This window comes from Lissotriton helveticus, chromosome 7 (assembly GCF_964261635.1).
Source record: "Lissotriton helveticus chromosome 7, aLisHel1.1, whole genome shotgun sequence".
In the NCBI taxonomy this organism is placed as follows: domain Eukaryota; kingdom Metazoa; phylum Chordata; class Amphibia; order Caudata; family Salamandridae; genus Lissotriton; species Lissotriton helveticus.
Window position 1 is genome coordinate 1,031,532,950 of NC_136068.1, and position 27,349 is coordinate 1,031,560,298.

At 45.5% G+C, this 27,349-nt stretch overlaps 2 protein-coding genes across 6 annotated transcripts in view; one reads left to right on the top strand and one right to left on the bottom strand.

Annotated features, from left to right (window-relative positions):
- Positions 1–5,131, top strand: part of DCXR (dicarbonyl and L-xylulose reductase) — a 166,705-nt gene extending 161,574 nt beyond the window's left edge. The window contains exon 8 of the mRNA XM_078653780.1: positions 375–5,131. Within this exon, the coding sequence (XP_078509906.1) occupies positions 375–478 (104 nt within the window). The 3' untranslated portion in view covers positions 479–5,131. The remainder of the gene's footprint in view (positions 1–374) is intronic.
- Positions 715–27,349, bottom strand: part of LRRC45 (leucine rich repeat containing 45) — a 446,362-nt gene continuing 419,727 nt past the window's right edge. For 4 of the 5 annotated variants that reach the window (XM_078653779.1, XM_078653776.1, XM_078653775.1 and 1 more), the window contains one exon: positions 715–7,884. In XM_078653779.1, the coding sequence (XP_078509905.1) occupies positions 7,688–7,884 (197 nt within the window). In that variant the 3' untranslated portion in view covers positions 715–7,687. Of the gene's footprint in view, positions 7,885–10,853; positions 10,983–27,349 lie in introns of those variants that run through there. The other variant, XM_078653778.1, reaches the window with a different exon arrangement.

Below are 27,349 nucleotides of genomic sequence, written 5' to 3' on the forward strand. Positions count from 1 at the left end.
AGACACACCCTAGCCCTGTGGCGCTAAGGTGGTGCGTGGTGCACGGCAGCTGCAACTGCAATCCGTGCAGACGCACGGGTAAGGGGCGGAGAGAGCCATATCTTTTGAACTATGGCGCTCCCCTGCTCCCTCCCTGTCGCGCAGCGCAGCCTCGTGGGGGGCTGCGTTGCATGGAGATTTTATAAATCTCCCCCACAATGTACACATAATATACAGTAATTCACATTTGCCCAACTTTGCTGCTAGGATGTGACTGATAGAAATATGTGTTTTTTAACTCCATCATTAATCTGTGCTGTTAGTAAGTGGAGGCATCTTAGAAGCTGCCCAGATCATCTGTAGATGACCGAACTGACCACTCTGTTTTCTTTTAGAGGTGGAAGACGTGGTGAACACAATTCTTTTCCTACTGAGCGACAAAAGTGCAATGATCCATGGTGTGACCCTGCCAGTTGATGGAGGATTCCTTGCAACTTAAAATACCAAGCTGACTGCCACCAGAGAACAAGAATCATCCCTTACTGGAGCCCTCATATTTGCTGCGAGGTGTCTTTGTAACATTGCTAGACAGACTTTCAGATCTGTGTTTTTTTTCTTAATAACCCAGGTGAATTTACTTCTTCCAGGAAACTCAGCCTTAATTAGCACAGTTAGTGAGAGCGATTCCTAGAAAGGGTGCCAAAACGGATCGAGAGAATGAGGTCTGCTCACAACTTGGCAAAAATGATTTATTTAAAAACTTACAAAAAATTCTGTAGTAAAATAATTTTATATTTAGTATGATACAAATAATGAAATAAAAAACGTTGTCTACTACATCAAATTGAACACATATAACAGCAATATACAAAGGTTAAAAAATAACTTGCAATTGATCTATTGGTTATATGCATCATGCTTCTCAAAGCTGTCTCTGCATGTCTGACAAACTTTAATATAAGTGACACAAACGCAATATCATGATATTATTAGTAGCTTTATGTACAACTTCTGAAGCTAAAAAAGAAATACAACTTGGCCTTCATCATGGGTATTTTAACAGAGTTAATATAATTGAAATGTTGGATCGCTGAACAGTTTTTCATAAAGAGAAATGTTTTTTAATATGAGCATAATGATACACAAACACAGTTTCCTTTATTTCTCGAACGTTTAAGTTCAAAGGAGAAACAGAAGAACCAAGGGAACATGCTGCTAAGGCACTTTAAAGTACACCAGGCATCACAAAATCCAAAATAAATTGCAATGATAGTTCATTTTGCCAGATATCTATAACTCTTTGTTCTCCATCATGAGACCTTCTTTAACATTCACAAGCCCTGAATAGAATAGGCTTGCCTGCCTCCCGATCCCCAATTAATATATGCTATCAGGAGAACTTTTGGCTCACTCTGATGTCTGCTCTAGGGTAGGAATAAGGGCAGCAGTTTTAGGCAAAAGGGTGGACGGACTTCTACTTAGCTGCTTTGCAAATTTATTGTTCGGATTGCTTACTGATTATTCCGCTTATCCTGATTTTCTCCTTCCATGTCCCAGTTCTTCATTGAGGTCAATCCATCTCACCCCAGAGGCACCCCACTGTTAAGTTACAAATGGTTCTCAATCGCCAAAAACCTAATAGGTTCATCCTTTACAATGGGTGGGCCATAGAGTGAAACCTCATCATCATTTCTCCCGTGTACCTACCCTAGCACACCAGGGATCGAGGCTGAAGCACCTATAGAGGAAATGGTGGGTGTAAGGAAAGGGATGACGAACCGTAGTGTAGATAGCCAAAAATTAAGTGGAGGATTAACTCCTCATCCAAGTCCTTACTTCCTTGCAGATATACCAGAGCAGAAATTTGTATTACAATTCCACAAACAAAAGAAACACACCTTGCCAGGTTCCTCCAATTCCATGACCTACACTTTTAAATTTAGATATTTCGGACTGCCTTAAGAGTCTACCCAGAGATGACATTTCAAGGTCCTCCCACTCTCCAGCAGTGGGATGTAATTGTTAGTGGTGTAAATGGGACTGTCCTGCTTCAGCCGCCTACCTAAATCAGAGCATATTTGTCCCATTGGTCTCTATCCAACTTGATAGATGGTTACAACATGGATTCCTGTGACTAGTGTTATCATGCCGAGAAGATATTTGTATTCTATGCATCCTTCATAGGACCTCAGGTTTAATTAAGTTTATTTACTCCCAAGTCACTTAACTGGGCAAAGGTGCCATAAAATAAAATAATGGAGGAACGTTTGCTATCATATGCTAGTCATCTGCTCCACTTACTTGGCAATCCTGGGTGTGAGAAAGGACAGTTCTGTAGTTCGGAGCTGCTGTGGTTGAGTGTCAAATGCAGCCAAAGTCAGGACATCCCCCTCACCCAAACCTGCAGTGTGGGTTACACCTCATCAAAATAAATCCAGGGCGCCATAGGCAGGTTCACAAAATACTTTCAGTATCATGGTGAACAGGGATGCTTGGGGACCTATGTTTGGGGGTTTCAGTGCACTGGGCACAGGTAGTGAGAAAGAAGAGACCAGGTTGGTATTTGGCGAATCTCTAACCTCGGCTTGGGGTCTGCGTTTCTACTTACAACTTGGTCCCCTGGGGGCACTAAATTCCACCAGCCCAAAATCTTAGAATTGGACAGTTTGAAGTCATGATTTTGGGGGGTACCCACATGTCCAACTGAAACTGTTGGATCCACAGGCTCAACTAGTAGGGGACAGAAACTGATTTTTAGGATCAGTGGGCAACCACAATTTAAAAATGGATCTCTCTGGAATGCTAAGAGTACTGCTTACACTGCTAATGGCCTAAGGCAACCTGGTGCAGCTACCAAGTCACTATCCTGAGACTTGGATTACTATTGAAGACCTGGTGCTGGATGTGCAATGTGCTGGCATTCTGTTATGCAGCTTTCACAATCCTATCATTTATAGTGGTTATGAAAGTCCATTGATGTGCAATCCTGCCTCATCTACCTGCTGCTCTTTTCTCGGGCTGCAGTCTCCAGGTTGCTCTCTAGACCAATCTACTGGGAGATAGCGCCCATCTTCTGTTATATGTACTTGTAAAGCGCACTATCACCCAGAAGGGTATCCTGGTGCTGAGCAGGTGTGTGCACTTAACCGTACCTATGGTAGGTTGGTTAATGGAAAAGCCAGGGCTTCTTGCGAAATTTAAGAGAGGGGGATCTGATGTGAAGAGAGAGGTCGTCCAAGATTTAGGAGCAATGCAAGAACGTTCATCATCCTGAGTTGGAGTACTGCGGAGTGGAGGTGTTTGGATGGTTGGTGGAACGAGATGTGACTGTTCAGGTAGGTGATGACTGAGTTGTGAAGTACCTTGAATTCATAAAATCCCACTGCAGAAGAGTGGGAGGATCTTGAAATGATGTTTCTGGGTCAACTCCTAAGGCAGAAAAAATCTGGATTTAAAGATGTGGTTCATGGAATTGCAGGAACCGGGCATGGTGTGTTCCTTTTGTTTGGGCCGTGGAACTGTAATAAGGGTGAGGGGTTTGAATTAGGCATGGTTGTGCATTGGAAGCCAGTGTAGTTCACTGAGGTGTGGATTAGTGAGAGTTCTTGTTGGACTGTAGCCTTCTAGTGAGTTGCTTGGTAATCCCAGCCTTAAAGGTCTTCCCATAGTTCAACTTGCTGGTGACTAGGGTGTGAGGGACAGTTTTTCTAGTTTTGCTTAGGAACAACTTGAGGATTTTCTTCAGCAACTTCAGGGTGTGGTGGCAGGATCCAGTGATGTTGTTGGCTTGTGCAGTCATGTCCAGTTTGCTGTTGATTTATTCTGAGATTCCTGACATGAGATCTGGCCACCAGTTGGAGTCCCATGGTGAGGTGTTCTTGCTGAATATCACTATTTATGGCTTCTCTTAGTCCAGATTGAAACAGTTTGCTTCTCTGCCATTGACATGTGCCAAGAAACATGGAATAAATGTGCTGTCTCTTGCTGGACACACACATCTGAGAGCTCGGCGTGCTGGGCAACCCAACCAAAATGTACAACACAAATTGAGTCACACCTTTTTTCCTCATACGCCGGATACCATTCGGGGATTAAAGCTGAATGTGGCATCGCTAGGATCAGCCTCAAGGCAAGTGCCCCAATGTTTCTATCTATGCTTCACAAAGTGTTGAGATTTTTGTTTCATCTTTATTGGTTATCACGCCACCTGACTCTAAGCCCTGGATGACACCCTAAAAGCTGGCTACTGACCTCCGCACAGGTTGTTGTTCACCTGGTCCCAATTCCTGGTTTGACCAAAGGTCATAACAATAAAGCCCAACCTTGACAGGCAAACCAAGTCCAGTAAGGCTTGGCTACCTAGCTGGTCCCTGCACCAAGTTATCACAATACCATGCCCAAAGTCACTGGCGCCTAAGACATTCACAAAAGCATGAAGAACGGCAAATACTCTTTCCGTTTATGGACTGACCAAGGTTAGGGTAGTGGCTTATTATGGTAGAAGGTTTTGTGGATCTTGGAAAAAATTAGCAAGCACAAACTGGGTAAACAGAACTCACTTAATTGAACTAAAGGCATGACAGGCAAGGCAACAATACAGCAAAGGGAATATTTCTGAGATGCAAGGCTATTTTACACATAGAATAAGCTTGAGGCTTACTTGGAAAATTAATAACCTCGCACTTGTCTACTTATTAGGTAGAAATCCCATAGGTGCAGAGCCAAAGTTTAGAAACAGTGGTGTGGATTTATTTTCTAACCTAATTCATTTAATATTAACCAAATTTTACTTCCTTACCTTCATCTAAAGAGAAATCTGTCTCATTTAGTTAACATAACCCAGTGTGCATTTTTGTAAGGATATTTCCACCCAGTGAGATATAATGGCTGTGAACACCAGATGATAAATCATCAGATATAATTTTGAGGGGGCAGTTCGAAGAGAGATGCTGACATTGTATAAGAAATCGTTAATACCAGGCCATGAAGCTCTCTAGCCACCCACTGTAATGCAAAGGCCATCAAGAATAATACTTTCCCAGGTTCCGAAGGAGAGCGTACCAATGTGTAAAGGACTAGGTAAACCTTCCATGAAGAACTGGATATTGTAGAAGAGCTCATCTTAAGCTTAATAAAAATAATTTGTACTTTCTCTGCTCTGCTTGTTCTAGAACCACTGTCAAGTAACATAAGCAGTATCTCTGATATTGAAAGCATAAGGAAGGTATTAATGAAGGTCTTTGAACTTGAGGCTGTTCATGTAGTTCGAAATACAGACTCAAATGGCCATACTGCTAGTAGTCGGGACCCAAGCTGTTAAATTACTTTTTGGAAGACTGTGGTATTGCATGCTACTTTTTGTCTTGGACAGGAGATCTAGTTTTCATGGTGTCGTTCAGTAAGAGACTTCCAGTAGAAGGTCCTAGGCTCATTACTTGCTGGCTATGCAAAAGATCCTTCCTGTGACTTGTACAGGAAAGGTAGAGAGGTATGAGCGTGTAGAAAAATTATTGCCCCGCTCAGAGTTGGGCTCAAGATATCTAGATGTGTAGTCACTATATTCTGTGGGGCTATTCAGAAGCCCCTCGTGCCGCCGGTACATCACTTTTTCCCATATTAAAAGTGACGCATTGGGCTTGTGAATAAGCCCCTGTGTTTTATTGGTCGTGCAAAGACATCTAGCTGTGGAACCCCCCACCATATTTAAATTTCCCTGAGAACTTTGGGGCATATTATCAAGAAAGGGCGATACATTATCTCTGCTTATAAAGCGGCGATAATGGGCTTGATAATAGGCCCTTGTGAATTCCCGTAGAAGCCCAGGTTCTGGTGTTAACCTGGGCTTCTATGGGAATTCACAAGGGCCTATTATCAAGCCCATTATCGCCGCTTTGTCAGCAGTTTCCTGCTGATAAAAGCGGCTATACTGTATCGTCCTTTCTTGATAATATGACCCTTTGATTTTAACAACCCATTTAATATCTTCTGAAAACACGCTATCTACAGTGCATTTTTTTTGTATACATTTTCCACATTTAGTAAGTAAATAGTTGTGCTCACAAAGTTGTAGATTACTTGAGGACCCTGGATGTTGAGCATCGTTTCTTTTTGAAGTAATGCATGCTGGATCCAAGTAGAACTCATCTTTATCGGGTGAAGAAAGAAATTAAATGCCATGTGGACAGCCCTCAGTTCCAACATGTTGACAATGCATCTCTTCTCTGCAGTGGATTATATATACATTTGATTGACATTCACACTATAGGAATTCTCTTACTAGCCAATTAGACATTCCAGACGACTGTGGGAGTCAGTCCTTTATTCTCAAAAAATGGCGACTGACCATGCTCCGTTCTCCTTTTTTGCATCGACGTGGATAAGACTGACAAAAGGCTAATGTTGTCAGTTTATAGTCTCCAATACTCTGGCACTGTTGTTCTTGGAGATACTCGCATCATGAGCTATGAAAATACCATCGTGCCCAGGAAATGTGCACTTTCTTGATTTTCGTTGAAAGTGGACAGAAATGCCAGCATTTCTAGTGGTTAGTAGTATCTCGTCTGATGGAAATTTTCCTTGGTCTCCTGTCCCTTAGGACTTGAAGTTATTTTATCCTGTACTCTGAGAAATATGCTGGCACACAAAGGTTCTTCTGGAGCAACGGATTCTGTAACATTTTCATAATTTTGTGACAATGTTGTCGGGCATTTACTGTGAAATGGCCTTGAGAAACTTGTCATCCTGGCAGGGAGTCGACTTAGTTTTTCAATCTTAATTTCAAAGGTGTGTAATGTCTTGTATGTTTAACCAAGTTGTTCTTTCGCCTTTTATTCCTGAAACTCCTTTGTTTCAGAAGAGGTGCTCTGAACTGATGACCAGGATCAACTGGAGCAGACCACCCTCCTCCCTTCCACAACAAAAAAAATCTCAATGGTGAATTGGACACAAAGGGAATTTCCGACAATGAGTGCGACCTCTATCCATAAATTGTTTTTTTAAAGTATTAAAATAGTGTGTACACTCCAGAGCCTGAGCTGCTATATTCTGGTGCTAATAGAATCCTAAACCTGACAGCCCTCAATGTCACTTGCATCAAAGCTATAGTCTGCACAGAACTTTATTTTTACACAGAGACTGGATGTCAAGGATGACTTCAGCGTCCAACAATCCCATGGCATTCTATACGAAAAGTGGAGTGGGATGTCATGAAATGCAGTAAGAAAAGTAAAGAGACACTCTATTGATGCAGTCTGCATATTATCGATTAATGATACTGGCTTAGAAGTCCTCGTTTCAAGTAAGACGCTCTTGGATGTGGTATACATTTGGAAAGGCTGGAAACAGTAATAACTGATATGGCCAGCCTTATCGCGGGATATGTCCTTCACCATTGCCCATGTGAGACCCAGACAAACCTTCTGTCTCTAGCAAGATTTCAAATCCATATTTCCCCTTTCTATTGCCATATTACAAGTCATAGCAAGCAGCTACGCACCATATGAAAGTCTGCCAGCCATCCTGAGGCCTGCAAACCTCAGATCCATTAAAATGGCCGCTTCCATATGAGCATGAGTCTGCCTAGAGTATTCCCCCCTGTATGGAATGGGCTGTAAATAGCTGTGATCCACTCTTCCCTCACAGGTGCTCAGGTACTGCCAGAAACCCTGACGGTGTGGAGCTTCTCCTGCAACACTTTATTTCCGACACTTCATTTCCTTGGACTGGAGGCTCCAAGAGGTGAGCTCTGCACATAAGACAAGATAGCATTCTGTAGGAAGCCTGCACGCTGTGCTTCTTCTTCACGCATTCGCTGCATGTCTGCATCCTTCAATCTGAGCTTCTCGAGCAGGGAGGCGATCTCACTCTCCTTATCCAGGAGCTGCTCACGATTATTGCTCGATTGTGCTGCAGAAAGGAAACAACCAAAAGCACATGCATTACATACTGGCTCAAACTATCCATTGCTATCTTTGACTGCTAAACGGGGCTGCAGAGTGGATATCATGCAACATGCATATGTCCTAGCTAAAAGCAGCCTTCAGTGGCTGCTAAAGTGCTGCCTGTAGTATGCAGCACATTAAGTAATCCTTCCCAAGCCTTTTAATCCCATCCCTTTTATACGATCACCCACTCCTGCGCCACCATTTCCACAATACCATACCTTTCATTTTCACCTCAAGCCAACACTCAGTGTACTCTTTCAACGAATCTGTGACTATTCATGCCCGATTTCACATTCTATACAAGCCATCAAGACGCCCCTGCCTGGAAGACTTCAAGCTTAAGGCAAAGTAAAATTATTTATGGTCTTACGGAAAGCGGAGCATCGAACAATACAAGGAAACTGAAACAACTGTTACATAAAAAGCAAAGATAAATCACAATAGTACCACCGATACAATAGAACCACCTGGATTAGTTCTTCAGCCATAGAAATGGGACATTCTTCAGTAGGATTGTACTAGATAGCTGTACGAAGCTGAGTTAGGTGGTTCCTAGCCCTTCTCACACTTCCAACTCCTGTTACCAAGGTTTTTCTTTTTGCCTTTGGTTGAAAACTAGAATAGAATAGAGTCCGGTCGGATGTGGAGCGTTGGGAAGCTCTTTAGATGGGCTGAAGCAATTACTATAGTAAATAACTTTTGTGCGGTCTTACATCCTTAACGGGAGAAAAGTACAAAGCATGAATTACTAATGGAAATCAGAAAGATAAATTGTCCAGCTAGGGGAATAGCCCAGAAAAGTAAATTCTTGATCAAAGATTGACGAAATTGAGAATCTATTCTAGAGACTGTATCCAAAGCAAAAGCCCTGGAAATGCAGCAAAGCAGAAATAACACAAATACTATACACATTTATACCAACATGAATGAATAGCCTGTTCTTGAAGAACAACAACCCGCAGCGAAAATAACACAAGAATAAAAAATGCGATGAATAAGAAGCACACTCTGACTATACTATCTACTATAAAACATTGAAAATAAACAGCGAAACGGAAAATTGCCACCACCAAAAACAGGTAGTAAATCAATTGATGCGAGTTTAAACGAGTGCTCATACCCTCGTAGTACTGTTCATGGTACAGAAACTTAGCAGAAGGCACTCTCCACAGACACTTCTGCAGCACACTTTGTTACAGTGCAGGAAACTCCCAGCAGTTCCTTATCATGCAAGGCAGGAGGAATTGTAAGAGCTACATCGACTGGCACATGCCAATATGTGCAGAACGATTAAGGCTGTGAGGATATGCTGCGCAAGCATTAACCCAAACAGAATTGGTGCAGCACACTTTCACGCTTACTAATTTAAAACAAGACAGTATCATATGACTGTACTGGCACTCAAATAAAAGGATAGCAATACCACCACTTATAGCTCCCACCAGCTCTACATTTCTGTGCCTCTCACACCTTCAAACATGTTCTCATAACCAGTCCTCTCCCCCAAATACAGAGCCCTCTTGTAGTCTGGAATATGTCCCTGGACCAAGCAAACTGGAGGTCAGTCACTTGACAATTGGACAGCACGTCCACTAGTTATTGGATGCCAGCAGGAGTCGCTGGAAACTTTTTCTACCAGCAGGGTCTTCGTTCCCGAGATGTTGTCTTTCCAAGTCCAAAAATATTCTGAGGAGGTGATGGTGAGGTGCAAGTCTTATCCTTTGCACTAGCCAGTGATTGGAAGATCTACTTCACCCATTTCTGACAATTCTCCCACCTCTTGCCACCTAATGTTTAAACACTTTCTCTTTGCAATTCTACAAAAGCCCCCACATTTTAACATTCCCATTCTTCCATCAGAAGAGATCTGGCTCTGTTGTAAAAATGGGGTGTTCTTCCCTCTGTCAGGGTGAAAAACTGGGTTTTCATCTGTATGTAGTTAGAGCCAGAAAATCTGTGGTGGCCTTGGCAAAGAATGGGAGCAGATCATGCCAGCCAGATTTAGTATCACCACAGCAAAAGAAGTCGTAAAGTTGCCTTTTGTTGTGACAGTTGTTCCTGTCCGTTCCCAGGTGGTTAATCCAAGGCATGTGACCAGTTGTTGACAACACCCCTGACTTCTTGAGCCCAGATTAGAAGCCACTGTCCTACGGCATCAGTTTTGTTAATTCTTAAACCAGGAATCTGTATAGTGCCTCTGGAGTGGGAGTGAGACACAGAGTGGTTCTGAACCAGTTTTCTTTTAGCACAAAGTACACTTTATAAAAGTTATTTTTCCACTGTGGTTTTCATAAAATCTACTCTCATCACTGAATTTGTCTTCTGAAATTAACCGCATGCGTGCGGGCGGAATTCCGCTCGTACGCTGAGTTTTGCGAAACCGCATGTTACGTGACGAGCTGGGCTCGTCATCAGCGTAGCAGGAGGCTACCTCATGACGAGCCCAGCTCGTCATCAGCGTGCAAGGGGTTAAGTGGAAAATGACTGTGAATCATTATTCTACCATTTCTTAAAGCATATATATATAAAATAAGTGTAAGGGAATGCCTCTTTTTGCATGGTCAACCCCACAGTTTTGGGCTGATGCTGCTGGTGTTTTGATTCAGAGTGCTCTGAGGCCTGCTAATCAGACCTCAGTTGCAAGTGCTTTGATCCTTAAACAATATATGTTTGATTGAAATATATTGTGTTAGATCCGTTGGTGCACTCGTTGTCTTAATAAATGTAATACTTTCTTCTGTTTATTTTTGTAGTGCACTCCTTCCAAAGTGTTTAGTCTAAGAACACTGTTATCCAAAATGATTACTAGAAAAGGTGGAGATTCTCCATCCTAAAAGGTCGTGTGCACTCATCAACTTTGACCTGGATTGGTCATCATCAATCTTAAATCATTAATGACAAAGTTCATTCAATTTATCAAATGTTCATCTTTTTATTCTTTTTGTCGTTTATTTATTCTTTCATAACGTAAACTCCGTGTGTAAATCAATACAATGCATCTTATGTCTTCACTTCACATAAACCCAATGCATTTCGGGTCAAAGACCCTTCCTCGGGGGTCTGTATCGGGAAAAAACAAGGAATTTTTGAGCCACCATTTTAATAACAATGTGCAATCAATTAAATTTAGCATGAAACTTTCTTTAAATATACAGAAAACGAGAAATAAACATATCAACTAAGTGTTTTCATTATTAAATCAGATGGTCAAGGTGATCTACAGGTTGTTTACAAAGACGCGGCAAGCTCAATGATTACTATAATACAACTGCAAAAGAAATGAGGCCGACCAGAAAACCAACATACGTGGACTGTAAACCATCTCTTGTTCGTTACATTTATCAGTTAAAAACTCATGCGCCTAATGAAAACGAGCAAGGATTACATTACAAACAATTCCGACACGTAACGAAATGCATTGGGTTTATGTGGAAATAGGGGCTGCACCAAACAGTAGACCGCACCTGCTATTCCCTGGGCTGCTAAAGAGAGGACTGTGCCATTGTTGGCTGCCTGAAGAAGTCACTGCCGAGCCCCAATACAGAAGAGGTAAACGCCAAGAGTCAGCTGGCTGACTTCCTGTTACAGTACCAGGGCCACAAAAGCTGAAGAAGTCTATTCTGGCCAGTCAGTAGCCAAAGTAGCTCAGTCGGTCCAGACGCTCAAAACTTCCACCGAGTCTGCTAGACCTGGAAGAGTCGTCAGAGTGCAGTTTAGTCACCCAAGATGGACATTAACCTTCGATCAAAAGGAACCACTTGTTTTTGTGCCCAGAGACCAGTAGTCCAGTGGTAACTGGACTGAAGAGTACTTTGAGGCACATCGACCTCTGTAGCCAAAGTAACCCCACAAAGTAGTGGACTGACAAGTTGTGGACTAAGGAGTAGCCCCAGGAATCCTCTTGTCGATCGATCAGCATCCTTTGTATTAGGACCATTCTGATTAAAGTCTATGGTGGTTCGCCCATAGAGCCTGGAACTGGGCTTGAAACCGCTTTGGTGACAACTACTCCTTATTGGGCCCCTCTGACCTTCCCCCTGTCAGAGTTGGTTGTCCAACGATTGCCAGAGTAGCAGGACACAATTTTTCAAAAGTTTTACAAAGTTTCCAAGCTTTGTGGTTACCAATGCTTGTTGGAATTTTGCTGTAATTAACAATTTACATAAAAATGTATACCTCCAGAAAACTCAGGAGCATTTTCTTCAATTTGGTGTCGAAAAACTCATAAAAATTAGAGCTAGTTTTATGAACTGGTGTTGGGCTTCCGTCGCGTTCTGTGACTTTCTTACTCTGTTGTTTTGGTGCCTCTAAATTCTTTGTACTTGTTCCTTTGTTTAAGCAAGACTTCCCAGGGTTGAGCTAATGGTTTTTCCATACGGGCCTGACTGGACCCAAGACAGGACTGTGAGTGTATTACACAGTGAAGTCGCACAACTATGAGATATAGTACACCACTTTCCTCACAATAAGGATCTTCTTTTTTACACAAATGAAAATACAGCCACCCTTGCCCTCTGAAAAAAACGCATTTGAGTACTTATTCACATTGAGGGAGCGCTATTCCCAATATACTGTATGCAATCAATATATATAACAAGCATTAGAAATGCAATAGGTCTCGGTTTTTTTTGAGTTAGAGGTAATGGCATTGTAAATGGCAATGTATTTTAGCCATGTGTTTTGGAGTGTATGCATGTGGTGTGTAGTGGAAGGAATATGCTACTTACCAGTATGCATCTGTTCTTGGCATGTAGGGCTGCTGACATTCACATCTTATGCATAGATCGCCGCCTAGTGTTGGGTCCGGATGATTGCACATTGTTGTCCTGGAAGAGTCTTCGAAGTATCACGAGATAGGTAGCTCCTCCCCTGGACTACAGTGCGCATGGGTATCCTCTCCATCCTCAGATTGTTTTTCGCCATTGTGGCAGGGATGGAGTATGATACAGTAAGTGATGTCCATGCTAGAGATTAATTCTGAATGCTACAGCTGCGACAGGCACCGGGGAGGCACATGTGAATGTCAGCAGCCCTACATGCCAAGAACAGATGCATACTGGTAAGTAGCATATTCCGTTCGAGGCATGTGGGCTGCTGAATTCACATCTTATGCATAGAATGTATAGCAGTCTCCTCCTAGCGGCGGTTGCCCGTGCCAGCTGCAGCAGTTTGAAAAAGAGTTTTGAGTACAGCCTGTCCTACAGCTGCTTGCTGTTTGGAGTGTACATCTACGCAGTAGTGTTTGGTAAATGTGTGTATGGTAGTCCATGTGGCTGCCTTACATATGTCTTCTAGAGGAATGTTTCCTAGGAAACCCATGGATGACCCTAACTTGCGTGTTGAATGCGCTCTTGGGGGAACTGTTAATGTGCGTTTAGCTTTTTGATAACAAATTTGTATGCACTTAACAATCCATCTGGCTATACCTGATTTGGAAATGGGGTTGCCTTTGTGCTGTGGTGAAAAGGCAACAAACAGTTGTTTAGTGTTTCTGAAAAGTTTTGTTCTGTCTATATAGCACAGGAGAGCTCTTTTAACGTCTAGGGTATGTAGAGCTCGTTCTGCCACGGAATCTGGATTAGGGAAGAATACTGGCCGTTCTATAGCTTGATTGATGTGAAACTGGGACACCACCTTTGGCATAAATCTAGGGTTAGTTCGCAGCACTACCCTATTAGCGTGAATTTGTATGGCTCCTGAATAGTTAGGGCTTGCAGCTCACTAACTCTTCTGAGTGATGTAATCGCTACTAGGAAAGCTACTTTCCACGTTAGGAATTGTATCTCACAGGAGTGTAGAGGTTCAAAAGGTGGTCCCATTAGTCTGGTAAGAACCACGTTGAGGTTCCAGACAGGTGAAGGTGGGTGTCTTGGAGGAATGATTCGTTTGAGTCCCTCCAGGAAAGCTTTAATAGCAGGTACCCTGAAGAGTGAAAGGTGCTGCCTGTTTTGAAGATAAGCTGCCACCGCAGCTTAATGTATACGAATGGAGCTGTAAGCCAGATTGCATGTGTGTAAATGTAGGAGGTAACATATGATGTTCTGAGTAGATGCATCTAGCGGATTTATGTCATTATTCTTACAATAGATGACAAATCGTTTCCACTTTGCCGCATAGCATGCCCTGGTTGTAGGCCTCCTTGCCTCTTTGATATTCATACAGTCGGGAGGCAAGTTTAGGTAACCAAACTCTATGACCTCAGGAGCTCTGAACACACTAGTTTCCGAAAGAAGCTTAAGACCTGGCTCTTCTGTTAATCTCTGCCACTTACCCTTTTGGTCAGAATCGTCTGCATGCGCCATGAGACTCATTTGGACGTGATATGTGCGCAATATAAATATCCTGACTTGACTTGACTTAAGGAGCCAGATCGCAAGGTTCAACTGTTGCGGATCTGGGTGCTGAATGTCGCCATGGCTCTGCGTTAAAAGGCTGGGTGTTAATCGCAGCCTTTGATGAGGAACCACGGAAAGTTCTAGGAACGTGGTGTACCATGGTTGCCGCGCCCAGGTTGGAGCAACTAGGATTAGTGTCATTGAGTGTTGTCGCAGTTTGCGTGCCACTAGTGGTATTAGCGGGGCTGGGGAAAAAGCATACGCAAACCTGCCTGACCAGTTCATCCATATCGCATTGCCCTGAGACTGCGGATGTGGAAACCTGGCGGCGAAGCTTTGGCATTTTGCGTTTTCCCTTGTGGCGAACAGGTCTATTTCCGGTTGACCCCACCGCTGGAAGTACGGCTGCAGCACTGAGGGATGTATCTCCCACTCGTGCATCTGGTGGCTGTGTCTGCTGAGCAGGTCCGCCATCTGGTTGTCCTTGCCTGGGAGGTGTTCCGCCAAGAGGAAGATGTTTCTCTGAATGGCCCACTTCCACATGCTTTGCGCTAGATGGGACAACTGTGGAGAGTGTGTCCCTCCCTGCTTCTGTATGTAGTACATGGCAGTCATGTTGTCCGTCCGGATTAACACGACTTTGTTGCACAAGTGTACCTTGAAAGCTTTCAGCGCCATAAAGATTGCCATCAGTTCCAGCAGGTTGATGTGCATCTGCTTCTGCTGTGTCGTCCATAGTCCCTGCACTGTGTAATGGAGGACATGCGCTCCCCATCCTCTGAGAGATGCGTCCGTCGTCAGCACTATTTGTGGTACAGGCTCTTGGAACGGTCGTCCCCTGCAAAGGTTTTGTGGGTTCCACCAATGCAGAGAGCTGTATGCGCGACCGGTCACCAACACTAGGTCTTTCAATTGTCCTTGAGCCCGGTTCCACTGCCGTGCTAAGCACTCGTGGAGCGGACGCATGAGTAGTCCCGCATGAGGGACTATGAAAATGCAGGTGGACTCATGCCTATCAACTGCATAAACACCCTTGCTGTGAGCGAGTGTTGGGGTCTGAATTTCTGAATGAGTAACAGAATGCTGTTGATTCTGGCTGAGTTTGGCTGCGCCTTTGCCGCCAGAGTGTCTATTGAGGCACTCAGGTACTGTTGTACATGGGCGGGCTGAAGGTGAGACTTTGGGTAGTTTAATGAGAATCCGAGGCTGTGTAGGAGGTGAATAGTGCGGGACACGTGGCTGGCACATTGCTGGGCTGACTTTGCTTGGATAAGCCAGTCGTCCAGATAGGGGTAGACGTGAATATGGTTTCTTCGTAGGTGCGCAGCCACTGTCGCTAGGCACTTGGTAAAGACCCTGGGGGCTGTTGTCACCCCGAAAGGCAGTACCTTGAACTGGTAGTGATGATTTTTGATGGCAAACCTGAGATACTTCCTGTGTGCTGGATGTATTGGTATGTGGAAATACGCATCCTTTAGGTCTAGGGTTGCGAGGAAGTCTCCCTGACTGAGTAATGGTAGAACTTGCTGTAAAGTGAGCATGTGAAAGTGTTCTGACAAGATGTATTGGTTTAGGGGCCTGAGGTCTAGTATAGGCCTGAGAGACCCGTCCTTTTTGGGGATTAAGAAGTACAGAGAGTACACCCCTGTACCCTGTTCCTGAATAGGGACGAGTTCTATGGCCCCTTTTTGCAGCATGCTGATAACTTCTTGCTGCAATAAGTCTATGTGCTCTGCGGACATAGGACGGTGCTTTGGGGGTATGTTGGGTGGAGTGGATGTTAGCTCTAGACAATAACCACACTGAATGAGTTGTCTTACCCACCTGTCTGTGGTAATGCTTTCCCAGACTGGCAGGAACTGTTGTAATCTGCCCCCGACCGGTGGTATATGGTCCGGGGGCAGCGACAAGGCGTCACTGTTTAGTATTGGCGGAGGATCTGGTGTTGTTATTCCCTCATCCTCTGCCTTTACTGCTGTTGCCACGGTATCCACCTCTGCCTGTTTTATTATAGGTGGTTTGCGTGTTCCCTTTATTGTATTGAGTCTGCTGGGATGCCTGTCCTCTTGAAGCTCCTTTGTTATTGGAGCGACGAAAGGAACCACCTCTGAATTGTTGTGACTGCAAGGCCCCCATAGATTTGGCTGTCCCTGTGTCTTTTTTAATCTTTTCTAAGATGGAGTCCACATCAGGACCAAATAGAAAATCAGGGTTTACAGGCTGATTTAATAATGTGGTTTGAATCTCTGGTTTGAACCCTGAGATACGCAACCAAGCATGCCTTCTGAGCATGACACTTGTGTTGATGGTTCTGGCTGCAGTGTCTGCTACGCCCAGCGCACATTTAATGGAATTTATTTATTTATTTGTGTATTTTATAAAGCGCACAGCTGCCCCAACGGGGCGTCCCGGCGCTGATAGATCTGGGAACAGGGGGCGTAGAAAAGGGGAAAAAAAGATAAAAGAAAGAAACGTTATAAGCAGAAAAGATGGGTCTTAAGAGATTTTCGAAATACCGATTCTGTCTGACAGGCACGGAGGGCAATCGGGAGCTTGTTCCAACACTGAGTCGCGCAAACTTCAAATGTTTTCCCTCCTGAACGAGTTCGTTTGAATCTGGGAGTGGCGAGAAGAAGTAGGGAACTAGAGCGCAATGTCCTGGCATTGGCATACGGCCGCAGAGTGTTTTTCAAATGGGCCGATCCTTTACCCCTAGAAGTTTTAAAAGCCATAGTCATGGCCTTGAATACGCATCTCTTAGCAATGGGTAACCAATGCAGTTTGCGGAGATGTGGGGAAATGTGATGTCTAGCAGGAATTCTCTCCACCAACCTAGCAGCAGCATTTTGGACAGTCTGGAGTTTATGACATAAACCTGCTGTGATACCAAGGTATAGCGCGTTGGCATAGTCAAGGTGGGATGTTATCAATGCTTGGACCACAGTCTTACGGCAGTCAACTGGCAGATAGTTAATAAGCCTGTTTATTGTCTTGATCTTCGCAAAGCAATATGCTGCTACTGCTTGGACCTGGGCATTAAAACTAAGATGGTTATCCCAGCGAACTCCCAGATTTCTCACAGAGTCTTTGGGCGTAGGGGCTTGGCTCAGATCCTCAGGCCACCACAGGCTGGAATCCAGAGGGGACGGTAAATTGAAAAACAGGATCTCCGTCTTTCCAGCGTTGAGTCGGAGAGAGTTAGAGTCCATCCATCTGGAGATATCCCTAAGACAGGTTTTCAATGGATCAAAGGCAGAGGCAGAGGGTTCGTCAAAGGTAAAAAGTAGCTGAATGTCATCAGCGTAGGAGGTGGTTTTAATCCCAGTTTGCGCAATTAATTTGGCCAGGGGGTAAAGTAAACATTAAACAGGAGCGGGCTCAAGGATGAGCCCTGAGGAACTCCCCATTTGAGTGGTCTAGCGGAGGAGGTATAAGGAAAGGTATATACCTGCTGTGTGCGGTCGCATAGATAAGAAGAAAGCCACTTCAGCACAGAGCCGCCTACACCCAGGTCCCCCAGCCTTCTCAGCAGGATCTTATGAGAGACGGTGTCAAATGCTGCCGAAAGATCCAGCAGCACTAACACCGCCCTCGACCCCCGGTCCAGCGTCCATCTCACCGAGTCAGCCATTGGAGAAGTGTGGCTCAGGGGTTAGAGGCGGCAGACCCGGAATCTGAGATCGGTCCTGGACCAGGGTTCAATTCCCCGCCCCGGCGGGTCTTGGGCTAAAAATTCCACGGACTCGATAATTCTCGCCCCGGTGCCTCCTCGACTCACGGGTTCACACTCTGCGCCTCTGGGCAACAGCTTGCTTAATCTCCACAACGGCCCCTCGCGGCGGGATGCCTGACTTTCACCTTGTGGATACCCTGCTATCTCACAGGGGAATATCAGGAAGGGTTCCCTAAGCAAGCGCCGGGAAACCCACTGCGGGTAGCTGTGCGCTATATAAGCTCAACTACATTTACAATCAGGGCTGGCTCCGTGCTGTGGCCCGACCGAAAGCCATGCTGAGAGTCATGCAGAAGTCCATTGGATTCAATGTAATTCGCAAGCTGGGAGTGTGCCAATTTTTCCAGGATCTTAGCTGGAGCGGGCAAAAGAGAAATTGGCCTGTAATTACTAGGATTGCCTGGGTCTGAATTGGGCTTCTTCAGGATGGGGACCAGAGAAGCGTGCTTCCATTTGGCGGGGAATCTACCCGTTCTCAAGGATTCATTCCAAATATGGTTTAGGTAGGGATTGAGAAAAGCTGCCAGTTTCTTATATTGTTTCGCTGGCCAAGGGTCATTAGGTGATCCAGATTTACATTTGAGTAGTTCCACCATAGAGTCGGCTTCAGATATGTCTGCAAATTTTAATAGGGCAGGGGTCCGTAAATTATGAGTAATGGGTTCCTCCTCCAGTCCATCACTATTGGAGATAGGGAAGGAGGTGTACATATTCTCAATTTTTTCCTCAAAGAATTGCAAAAGTTTGTCACAAAGGGACTGGGAGGCAGGCTGAATCCGAATCAGCGCGTTAAGGTCTGTAAAGGATCTGACTATGCTAAAGATCTCCCTGGCGCTATGGCTAGCTTGTTTGATTCTAGAGGCCAAGTAATCCCTTTTGTGCTCCACAATCAGTCTACGGTATTCCTTGAGGGCCGTCTTGTAGGTAGCTTTGCTTTCCAAGGAGTAGTTCTGCCTCCAAGATCGTTCAAGAGATTTACATGAGGCTTTTTTCTGAGGGAGCTCATCGGAATACCAAGGTGCTGATGGTACTGCCCTGTAGGTTTTAATGGGTTTCAGAGGGGCCAAAGCCTCTAGGGCCTGACCGATCCAGGCGTCCAGATAGTCAATGCTCCTGTCGAGGTCAGACGACGGGATAGGTTGTGAATTTTTTTAATATTCCTGGAGCGTCTCTAAGGTAATGCGGCTCCAGTTTCTCCCTGAGGCCTTGGGAGTGAGAATAGGTCTGTTGGGACAAGGAATATCAATCTCAAAAGGGATGAGGAAATGATCTGACCAAATGACCGGAATAGGGTGAGCTGTCAGGATATTTGTCAAATTGGAGCAGATCAAATCTAATGTGTGTCCCGCTTTATGCGTAGGTAGTAGTACTTTTTGGGCTAGATTGCAGGCCGCCAGCGTGGAAACAAAGTTTTTGCTGTGGGGGCAAGATTCCTCGTTTACGTGGAGATTAAAGTCCCCTAAGGCAGTGAAGTTAGCATAGCGTGTGCTGATCTGAATAATATAATCCGCCAGAACCGGCAGGTGTGAGGTGTTAGAGTGCGGGGGGCGGTAGATCAGTATTCCCGAGCAAGAGGTGGAAGGGGATAATTTAACATTAAAAGGCAGTCCTTCTATGCAGTCGATTTGATCATAAAGAGGGATGGTAACCGTCCATTTAGATTTATAAATTAGGGCAACGCCACCTCCCTGTTTACCGTTAGGTCTATTGGCGCAAATGATACTGTAACCCTCCGGAAGGGCAAGAGTGACAATGGGATTCGTGGTATCATTCAACCATGTTTCTGTTAGGAAAAAAAGATCCCAATTGTTGTCCTGGAGGGACTGCCAGATGTCAATGGCATGTTTGCCCAATGATCTGCAATTGACCAGCGCTGCTCTAAGAGTCAGAGAAGGACAGACTCCATATGTAAAGTCGGGACTCTGGGCGTGGGCTGGACTATTTGTTAGGTCGAGAGATGAGAGGGAGAAATGACAGTCTCTACATACATATTCCTGGCTCCAAACGTCCGGAATAGGCCAAGGGCAAGACGAGCACCGAGGGGGTCTCAGGGCCATCAGCTCAGAACGGAAGCGTTGGATATGAGTTTCCCTTCCTGTATCAGTGTTTCTGCTCCTTCTTTGTAGGCATCAGGCAAATGTTGTAGCAGTTGCTCTAATGTGTCATAATGTGCCCTATCGTATCTGGCTAATAGGGCCTGTGTGTTGGGAATTCTCCAGATGTTAGCTACTTGTGCAGCCACCCTCTTCCCAGAAGCTTCTAACACTTTAGACTCTTTGTCTGGAGGAGGAGCATCACCAGTAGTTTGGGAGTTGGCACGTTTACGAGCATTGGATACCACCAAAGAGTCCAACGGCAACTGTCCCTTAATGTATGTAGGGTCCACAGGCGCCGGTCTGTATTTTCTTTCAATTTGGGAGTTAACAACCCTTGCTCTGGTGGTCTCCTTAAAAATGTCTCCTGCGTGTTTGAGGACACCCTTTAACATTGGCAATGTTTTAACTGATTTCTCTGAAGTGGAGAAAGTGTCAAACAAGAAATCCTCCTCAATTGGGTCAGCATGCATGTCCACATCATGATTATGTGCTGCCCTCTCTATTAGTGCGCTAAACGCCGCTGTATCCTCTGCTGGCGAAGTTTTTACAGGATAAGAAGGAGTATCAGGGATAGGTTGTGACTCCCCCTGGTCAGTAGTGTCTGTCCAGGCTTGAGCCTGGTCATCTTGATCATTGTCCGCAGGGTAATTATATTGTTCTTCATAGTCATACCCCAGCTCCTCATTAGAGCGTGTGGGTGAGTATGCATAAGTGTCTTGGCCATGGTACTGCACACTCTCAAAAAGGACAGGCGATGTGGAAGATTCCCTTTTCTTTTTTAGTGGAATTTTATAGGATTCCAGTGGATTTTTCGACCTGATTTTTCTTTGATAAATAGTAAGTGTACCAGTGTCGGCGTCGATATGGAGCTTTGACTGTTCATCATAGGAGGGCTCCTGATACACAACGCTTACTTCTTGAGGATGACTCCCTTTTCCAAGTGACACAGTTTTGGAAGGTTCGATCCCTTTTTTCGGATCCATCGCCTTAGGCCGTGCTGTTGGGGGCAGTCCGAATTTTATCGGCGGCTTTGGGGCCGGCGTCGATATGGGACCAACGGACTTTGCTTTGCCGTCGTGCTTTTTTACTTTGCGTCGACTTTGGTGCTTGTTGCGTCGGAGGTGCGCTCTTTTTTATCGATTCGACTTGCTCCTTCGAGGCGCCTTTGGTTTTTGGCTCGAGGGCTTTGACGAGCTGTTGTTTTACGACTCGGTGCCTCGGTTCGAGGGCCTTTTGAGAGTCGAGTCCTTTGTTTGCGTCGATGTCCGTTGACGCCGACCTCGTTTGTTCGACGTACTTGGCTTTAGCGATGGACTTAAGCGTACCAATCTCCGGATCGACACCCTTTGTGGTTGACCTTTTAGGGTCGTCGACACTTTTTTTCGATGTCGATTCCGATGTGTTTGCACTGTTCGATCCGTTGGCTGTCTTTAGCAGTTTCGGTTTAGTTTTTGCCTCGATAGCTTTCGGTTTCGCTTTTAGTTGGGCGACCGATGGCTCGTGTGAGATATTCTTAGCCGGGCCGAGACGCGGGGCTGTAGAATGCTTGTCATGATCTTGGCTAAGGCCTTTCGGCGATGCCTCGACCGGAGCCTTGGAAAGTTTAAGAGTGTCTTGTTGAGGCCCAGTACCCGCTGCTGGGCCTGGATCATCACTTGAGTCGTCATCGACGGCTCCGATGGGGAACACGTTGTCCCTTACCTCTTCGACATTTTCATCTTTAACGACGTGCTTTTCGTCGTCTTCATAGTAGTTGGAGTCGTGCTCCGAACCTGGATCCGACGTCTGTTCTGGATCCTCAGTCTCGACGACCTCATCGTCGTCTTCGTCGAAGATATTCACCGGGTCGGGGCATGGCTTCGTCATTGTTTGTCTTGCTGCACGTCGGAGCCTAAGCGTCTTCTTCGACCGGAACCGAGTACAATCTAGACAGTTGTCCTCGTTGTGGTCTGGTGATAAGCACTTGTTGCACACCGGGTGTACATCGATGTGGGGGTATTTTGAGTTACAAAGGGGGCATCGTTTCAACGGGCTCCGTTCCATCGACGATCGGGCCTCTGGTGTCGAAAAGGCCACGCGGCTCTCTTCGACGTCCTGCTTCGAAAGAAACTGGAACAAGAACTCGGCACCGATCGAAAGAACAATACCGACGACCCCGAAGGCCTTTTGGCCTTGTAGAAAAGTTTCCGAACTGGAGTAAAGAAAAGTACATCCAAACCCAATGGCGGAAAAAAACAATCTGCGGATGGAGAGGATGCCCATGCGCACTGTAGTCGTAGTATTGTTATTTATATAGCGCGATTGCTGCCCGATGGGCGTCCAAGCGCTGTCCAGTCCAGGGAAGGAGCCACCTATCTCGTGATACTTCGAAGACTCTTCCAGGACAACAATGTGCAATCATCCGGACCCAACACTAGGCGGCGATCTATGCATAAGATGTGAATTCAGCAGCCCACATGCCTCGAACATATGTGTGTTGGATTGGAATATTAGCAATGGTGGCATGCTGCGCTTTAGCTGAATATCTTTAAAAGTAAAGTGCAGCATAGTGCGATTGCTACAATAGTTAATTGTGAATGCGTTAACAATTGATGTGTGCATTGATGGGTGGTGGTGTGTGTGCCTGTAGAAATTGTGCACTGCTGACTGGTGGTGTGTGTGCTTTGTGGAAGCGTGCAGTGCCGGCTTGAGGTGTGTGTGCCTGGTGGAAGCATGCACTGACGGCTTGTAGTGTGTGTGCCTGTCAAGCGTACAGAGATGGTTGGTAATGTGTGTGCTTGGTGAAAGGGTGCACTGACAGCTGTTGGCGAGTGTGCCTAGTGAAAGAGTGCACTGACGGCTGGTGTTGTGTGTGACTGGTGAAAGTGTGCACTGACAGCTGGTGGTGTGTGTATGTCTGTGTTTGGTGAAAGCATGCACTGACATTTTGTGTTGTGTGCGTGGTGGTTTTGCTGCACTGATGCATGGTCGTGTTTGTGTTTGGTGAAAGCGTACATCGATGGCTGGTGGTGTTTGTGCATGGTGAAAGCATGCACTGACGGCTGGTAGTGGTGAGTGTGTGGGGGTGAGTGTGTGGGGGTGAGTGCGTGGTGGTGAGTGGTGATGAGTGTGTAATGGTGAGAGGCTGGTGTGTTTGTGGTGTGTGTGAGTGTGGTATATGTGTGTGGTGCATGTGTGTGGTTTTATGTGTGTGGTCCTATGTGTGTGCGTGGTGGACTTAGTTTGAGTGTTTGTCTCCTGCACACTCACACACTGCTCACCCTGCACATTCACACTGTTCACCCTGCATAGTCACACACTGTTTACCTTGCACACTCACACACTGCAGTCACTGTCACTCTGCAGGTACTGTTACTCTGCAGTCACACTCACTCTGCAGTCACTCTGCATTCACTATGCGGTCACACTCACTCTGTAGTCACTCTCCAGTCACACTCACTCTTCAGTCACTCTGCATTCACTTTGCAGTCACACTCACTCTGCACTCACAGTTACTCTCGCACTCACTCTGCACTCACTGCGCCGTGAAATAGATGGAATGGTGTATATGACAGCCAACAAGTTGTATACAACGTGGCAGCTTACACAGATGGCACCCGAAGAACAGAATTTATGAATAAAATTCCACATTATGCTTTAACAAATCCCTACAGTAGCGCACGAGACTTGGGTGAAATTTATGGCGGCAACAGAAATCCTGTTTACATTACTCCGAGGATTAGGCCGGGTTTAGGAGGAGGAAATCCGTTTTTAGCTACACAAAGCTGGTCTTGAAGCACGGACGGCTGGTGGTGTGTGTCTGTGCTTGGTGGAAGCGTGCACTGCCGGCTGGATGTGTGTGTGTTTGGTGGAAGCGTGCACTGATGGCTGGTAGTGTGTGTGCCTAATAAAAGCGCGCACAGACGGCTGGAGGTGTGTGTGCCTGGTGAAAGCGTGCACTGATGTCTTGTGTTGTGTGCCTGGTGGAAGCCTGCACTGACAGCTGATGGTGTTTGTGCCCGGTGAAAGCGTGCAGTGACGGCTGGTGGTGTGTGTGTGTGTGTGGTTGGGAGTGTGTGGTGGGGATTGTGTTGTGGTGAGTGTGTGGTGGTGGTCTTATATGTGTGGTCTTATGTGTGTGGTCTTATGTGTGTGGTCTTATCCTGCGCACTCACTCTTACTCTGCAGTCATTCTGCACTCACTCTCACTCTGCACTTATTCTGCACTCATTCTGCAGTCACTCACACTCTGCACTCACTCTGCTCTCACTCTGCACTCACAGTCACTCTTGCTCTCACTCTGCACTCTGGCACTCACTCTGCACTCACAGTCACTCTCGCCCTCACTCTGCACTCACAGTCACTCTGCACTCACTCTGCACTCAGTCACTCTGCACTCACTCTGCACTCACAGTCACTCTCCACTCACAGTCACAGTCACTCTGCACTCACTCACTCTGCACTCACAGTCACAGTCACTCTGCACTCACAGTCACTCTGCACTCACAGTCACTCTGCACTCACAGTCACTCTGCACTCACAGTCACTCCGCCCTCACTCTGCACTCACAGTTATTCTGCACTCACAGTCACTCTGCACTCACTCTGCACTCACAGTCACTCCGGCACTCACTCTGCACTCACAGTAATGTCCCAGTGCCTGGCCCAGACCTTAAAAATGGCATCCATAGGCTTCACCACCTCCATTTTAAGAAATTCTGTCGAACCAGCCTTTCATTATTTAATCGAGATTGCATCTAATTATGGCAATGCTTCTTTTGCGAAAGACCCGCTAAGCAGAGTCAGGTTTGTAAGTTTACTTCTCGAAATGTTCCTACCAATTTAGCTCCCACCTAAGACCCTACTCTTTGTGCAAAATAATGCAAGTGAAGTTGCTACTCCAATTGTTCATTGCTGACCCGGTTTAGAAGTTAAACGTTTGTGGGTGTTATTTGTGGCCATTTGAGTGAAGTATGCAGCCTTCTGCTTGTGCAAACGTACCTCACAGCAGACATGAAAACGTGAATCAGCAGATCACGAGCAGCCATTCCCTGGGCAAATCTATTGAAATCGTGAGCGTTGCAGGCTTCCAGGCGCGATGGTTAATGCATGGTTAATTAATACGTGATTAAAAAGAATCCATTTCATTTTAATGACCAAAATGTGCTCTTAAGTCTCGAGTGCAGTGTCTGGTGATAGCATGTCTCCTAATTTAGTGCCAGCTTTCTTACCTTACTATTTGGCAATGATTCAGGCTTCCTGTTCTCGTTTGTTTGTTGTGCTGTTAGACTAGGTTTTGCAACATTTGGCACCATCACTCGCATTGTTCACATCCTGGCTCATCTTTATATTAAAACGTCTGATGAAGGATAATTTTCCTACCCATGAGTTGCAACAAAGTCCGGGAAGCTTTAGAAGCGCTCTCTCGCCCAAAGAGACACCCATTTCTCAGCGCTGGTCCCTTTAAACAGTGGATTAAAATAGCTTCCACGGCTCCTGCTGAATTCAGGAATAGTTTGCAAGGCGCTTTAGCGAACCTTCAAATGGTGACAGTATTGAGCAGCGATGGTTCCCCTCCGATGTGCGCATTGACATCCTTTTCAATAATTCCTCCTTCCTTCCTCCATGGTGACATCAAGGATGCTATCCATCAAGGTTCGCCATTAAAACAAAAGAGGGCTGACACTTTTTAAAGAGCACACGCGAGGTGCTAACAGTGAAGAAAGTGATTAATAATGACAGGAAATGCCTGCCGCGTTATCGATGTGAGTACGTGTCCCTTTTATTTTCGCTGCATTGTGAGTTAGGTAAATAGCGCCTTCCTGGTGATCGATTTGTTAGCTGTGTTTCCAGCTGTGATTTAAGTAGATGTTACAGCATGGCAGCTGCAACAGCATGAAGACAAGCAATTCATTAAACGGAACACCACCTTGGCTTCACATAAAAGCAGAGCTTCGACTGAGATCTCAACCCCATTCTTTCTTTCGAATTTCTGCACTTCCTTCAAAACGAGCTGAGTTTAGCAGCGCCTGATTGGTGGGCAGGCATTTTAGCATTACCCAAATTTAACCGAAGAGTTTGGCTGACTGCAGTAATTCATGTAGTGCACAGACTGTGAATGGAAAGAGGTGAATGCGCGCCGAGCATCTGGCTTCAATTATCACGGGCCCACAAGCTTTGGCAGTGGAGCTAGCATGCGCGCGCACACAGCTGAAAAAACGAGTGTTGTGCTGACATGATTAACACTCTCTCAGTGCGCGAGCCACATGAAGTGGAAGAGCTTCATAGAGCAGACAGCAAAGAATGGTGCACGCGCGCCCAGCATCTGGCTTCAATTACCGCGGCCCCTGACAGCTGGTAATTGATGAAATATAGCCTTCTGCTGCGCGTCACCGCACGGAATATGCAGGAAGCGGAGCAACTCTACAGCCTATGGCGTGCTGGCTTGTAAAAACACAGCCATGCGAGGGCCAATTGCCATGCAGCTTCCATAAATTAAGAGCAAAAATCACGCGCTTCTCTGGAATTCGTAGGTTAGCTTGTCGAACTCCTCAGAAAAGGACTCTTAAGCCACACCCACTTCGTGGGATGTAGGCCGAGCCCTAAAAACCAAAGTATGTCCGTTTGTCCCTTATGCATTACTACACCATTCATCCGATCGGAATGAAACTTTGGGAAGTTGTTGAGTACACTCCCGCGAAGGTTTCTCGCTAAAAAATAAATAAATAAATAAATGAATAAATAAAATAATGTGTTAAAAGTTGTTAAGTACACATCCACGAAGGTTTAGGGCAAAAAAAAAAAATTTGTTAAATATCGGCCCCCCGGCCACACAGGGCCCTCATAATCTTTCCAATACTGAACGTTTACAATTTATGGTGCGACTCGCTTTTGCAATGACCATCAACAAAGCACAAGGACAATCGCTGCAAGTGTGTGGACTAGATTTGGAGAATCCGTGCTTCTCACATGGACAACTGTATGTGGCCAGCTCACGCATCGGAAAACCTTCTGATTTATTCATGTATGCAAAGTTTACAGTTTCCGGTGCGACTCACTTTTGCAATTACCATCAACAAAGCACAAGAACAATCGCTGCAAGTGTGTGGACGAGATTTGGAGAATCCGTGCTTCTCACATGGACAACTGTATGTGGCCAGCTCACACGTCGGGAAACTTTCTGATTTATTCGTGTACGCACCAGACGGAAAAACAAAAAATAACGTGTATCCACAAGCACTCAAATAAATAAACAGAATTAAAACAACACTTTAAAATGTTTTCC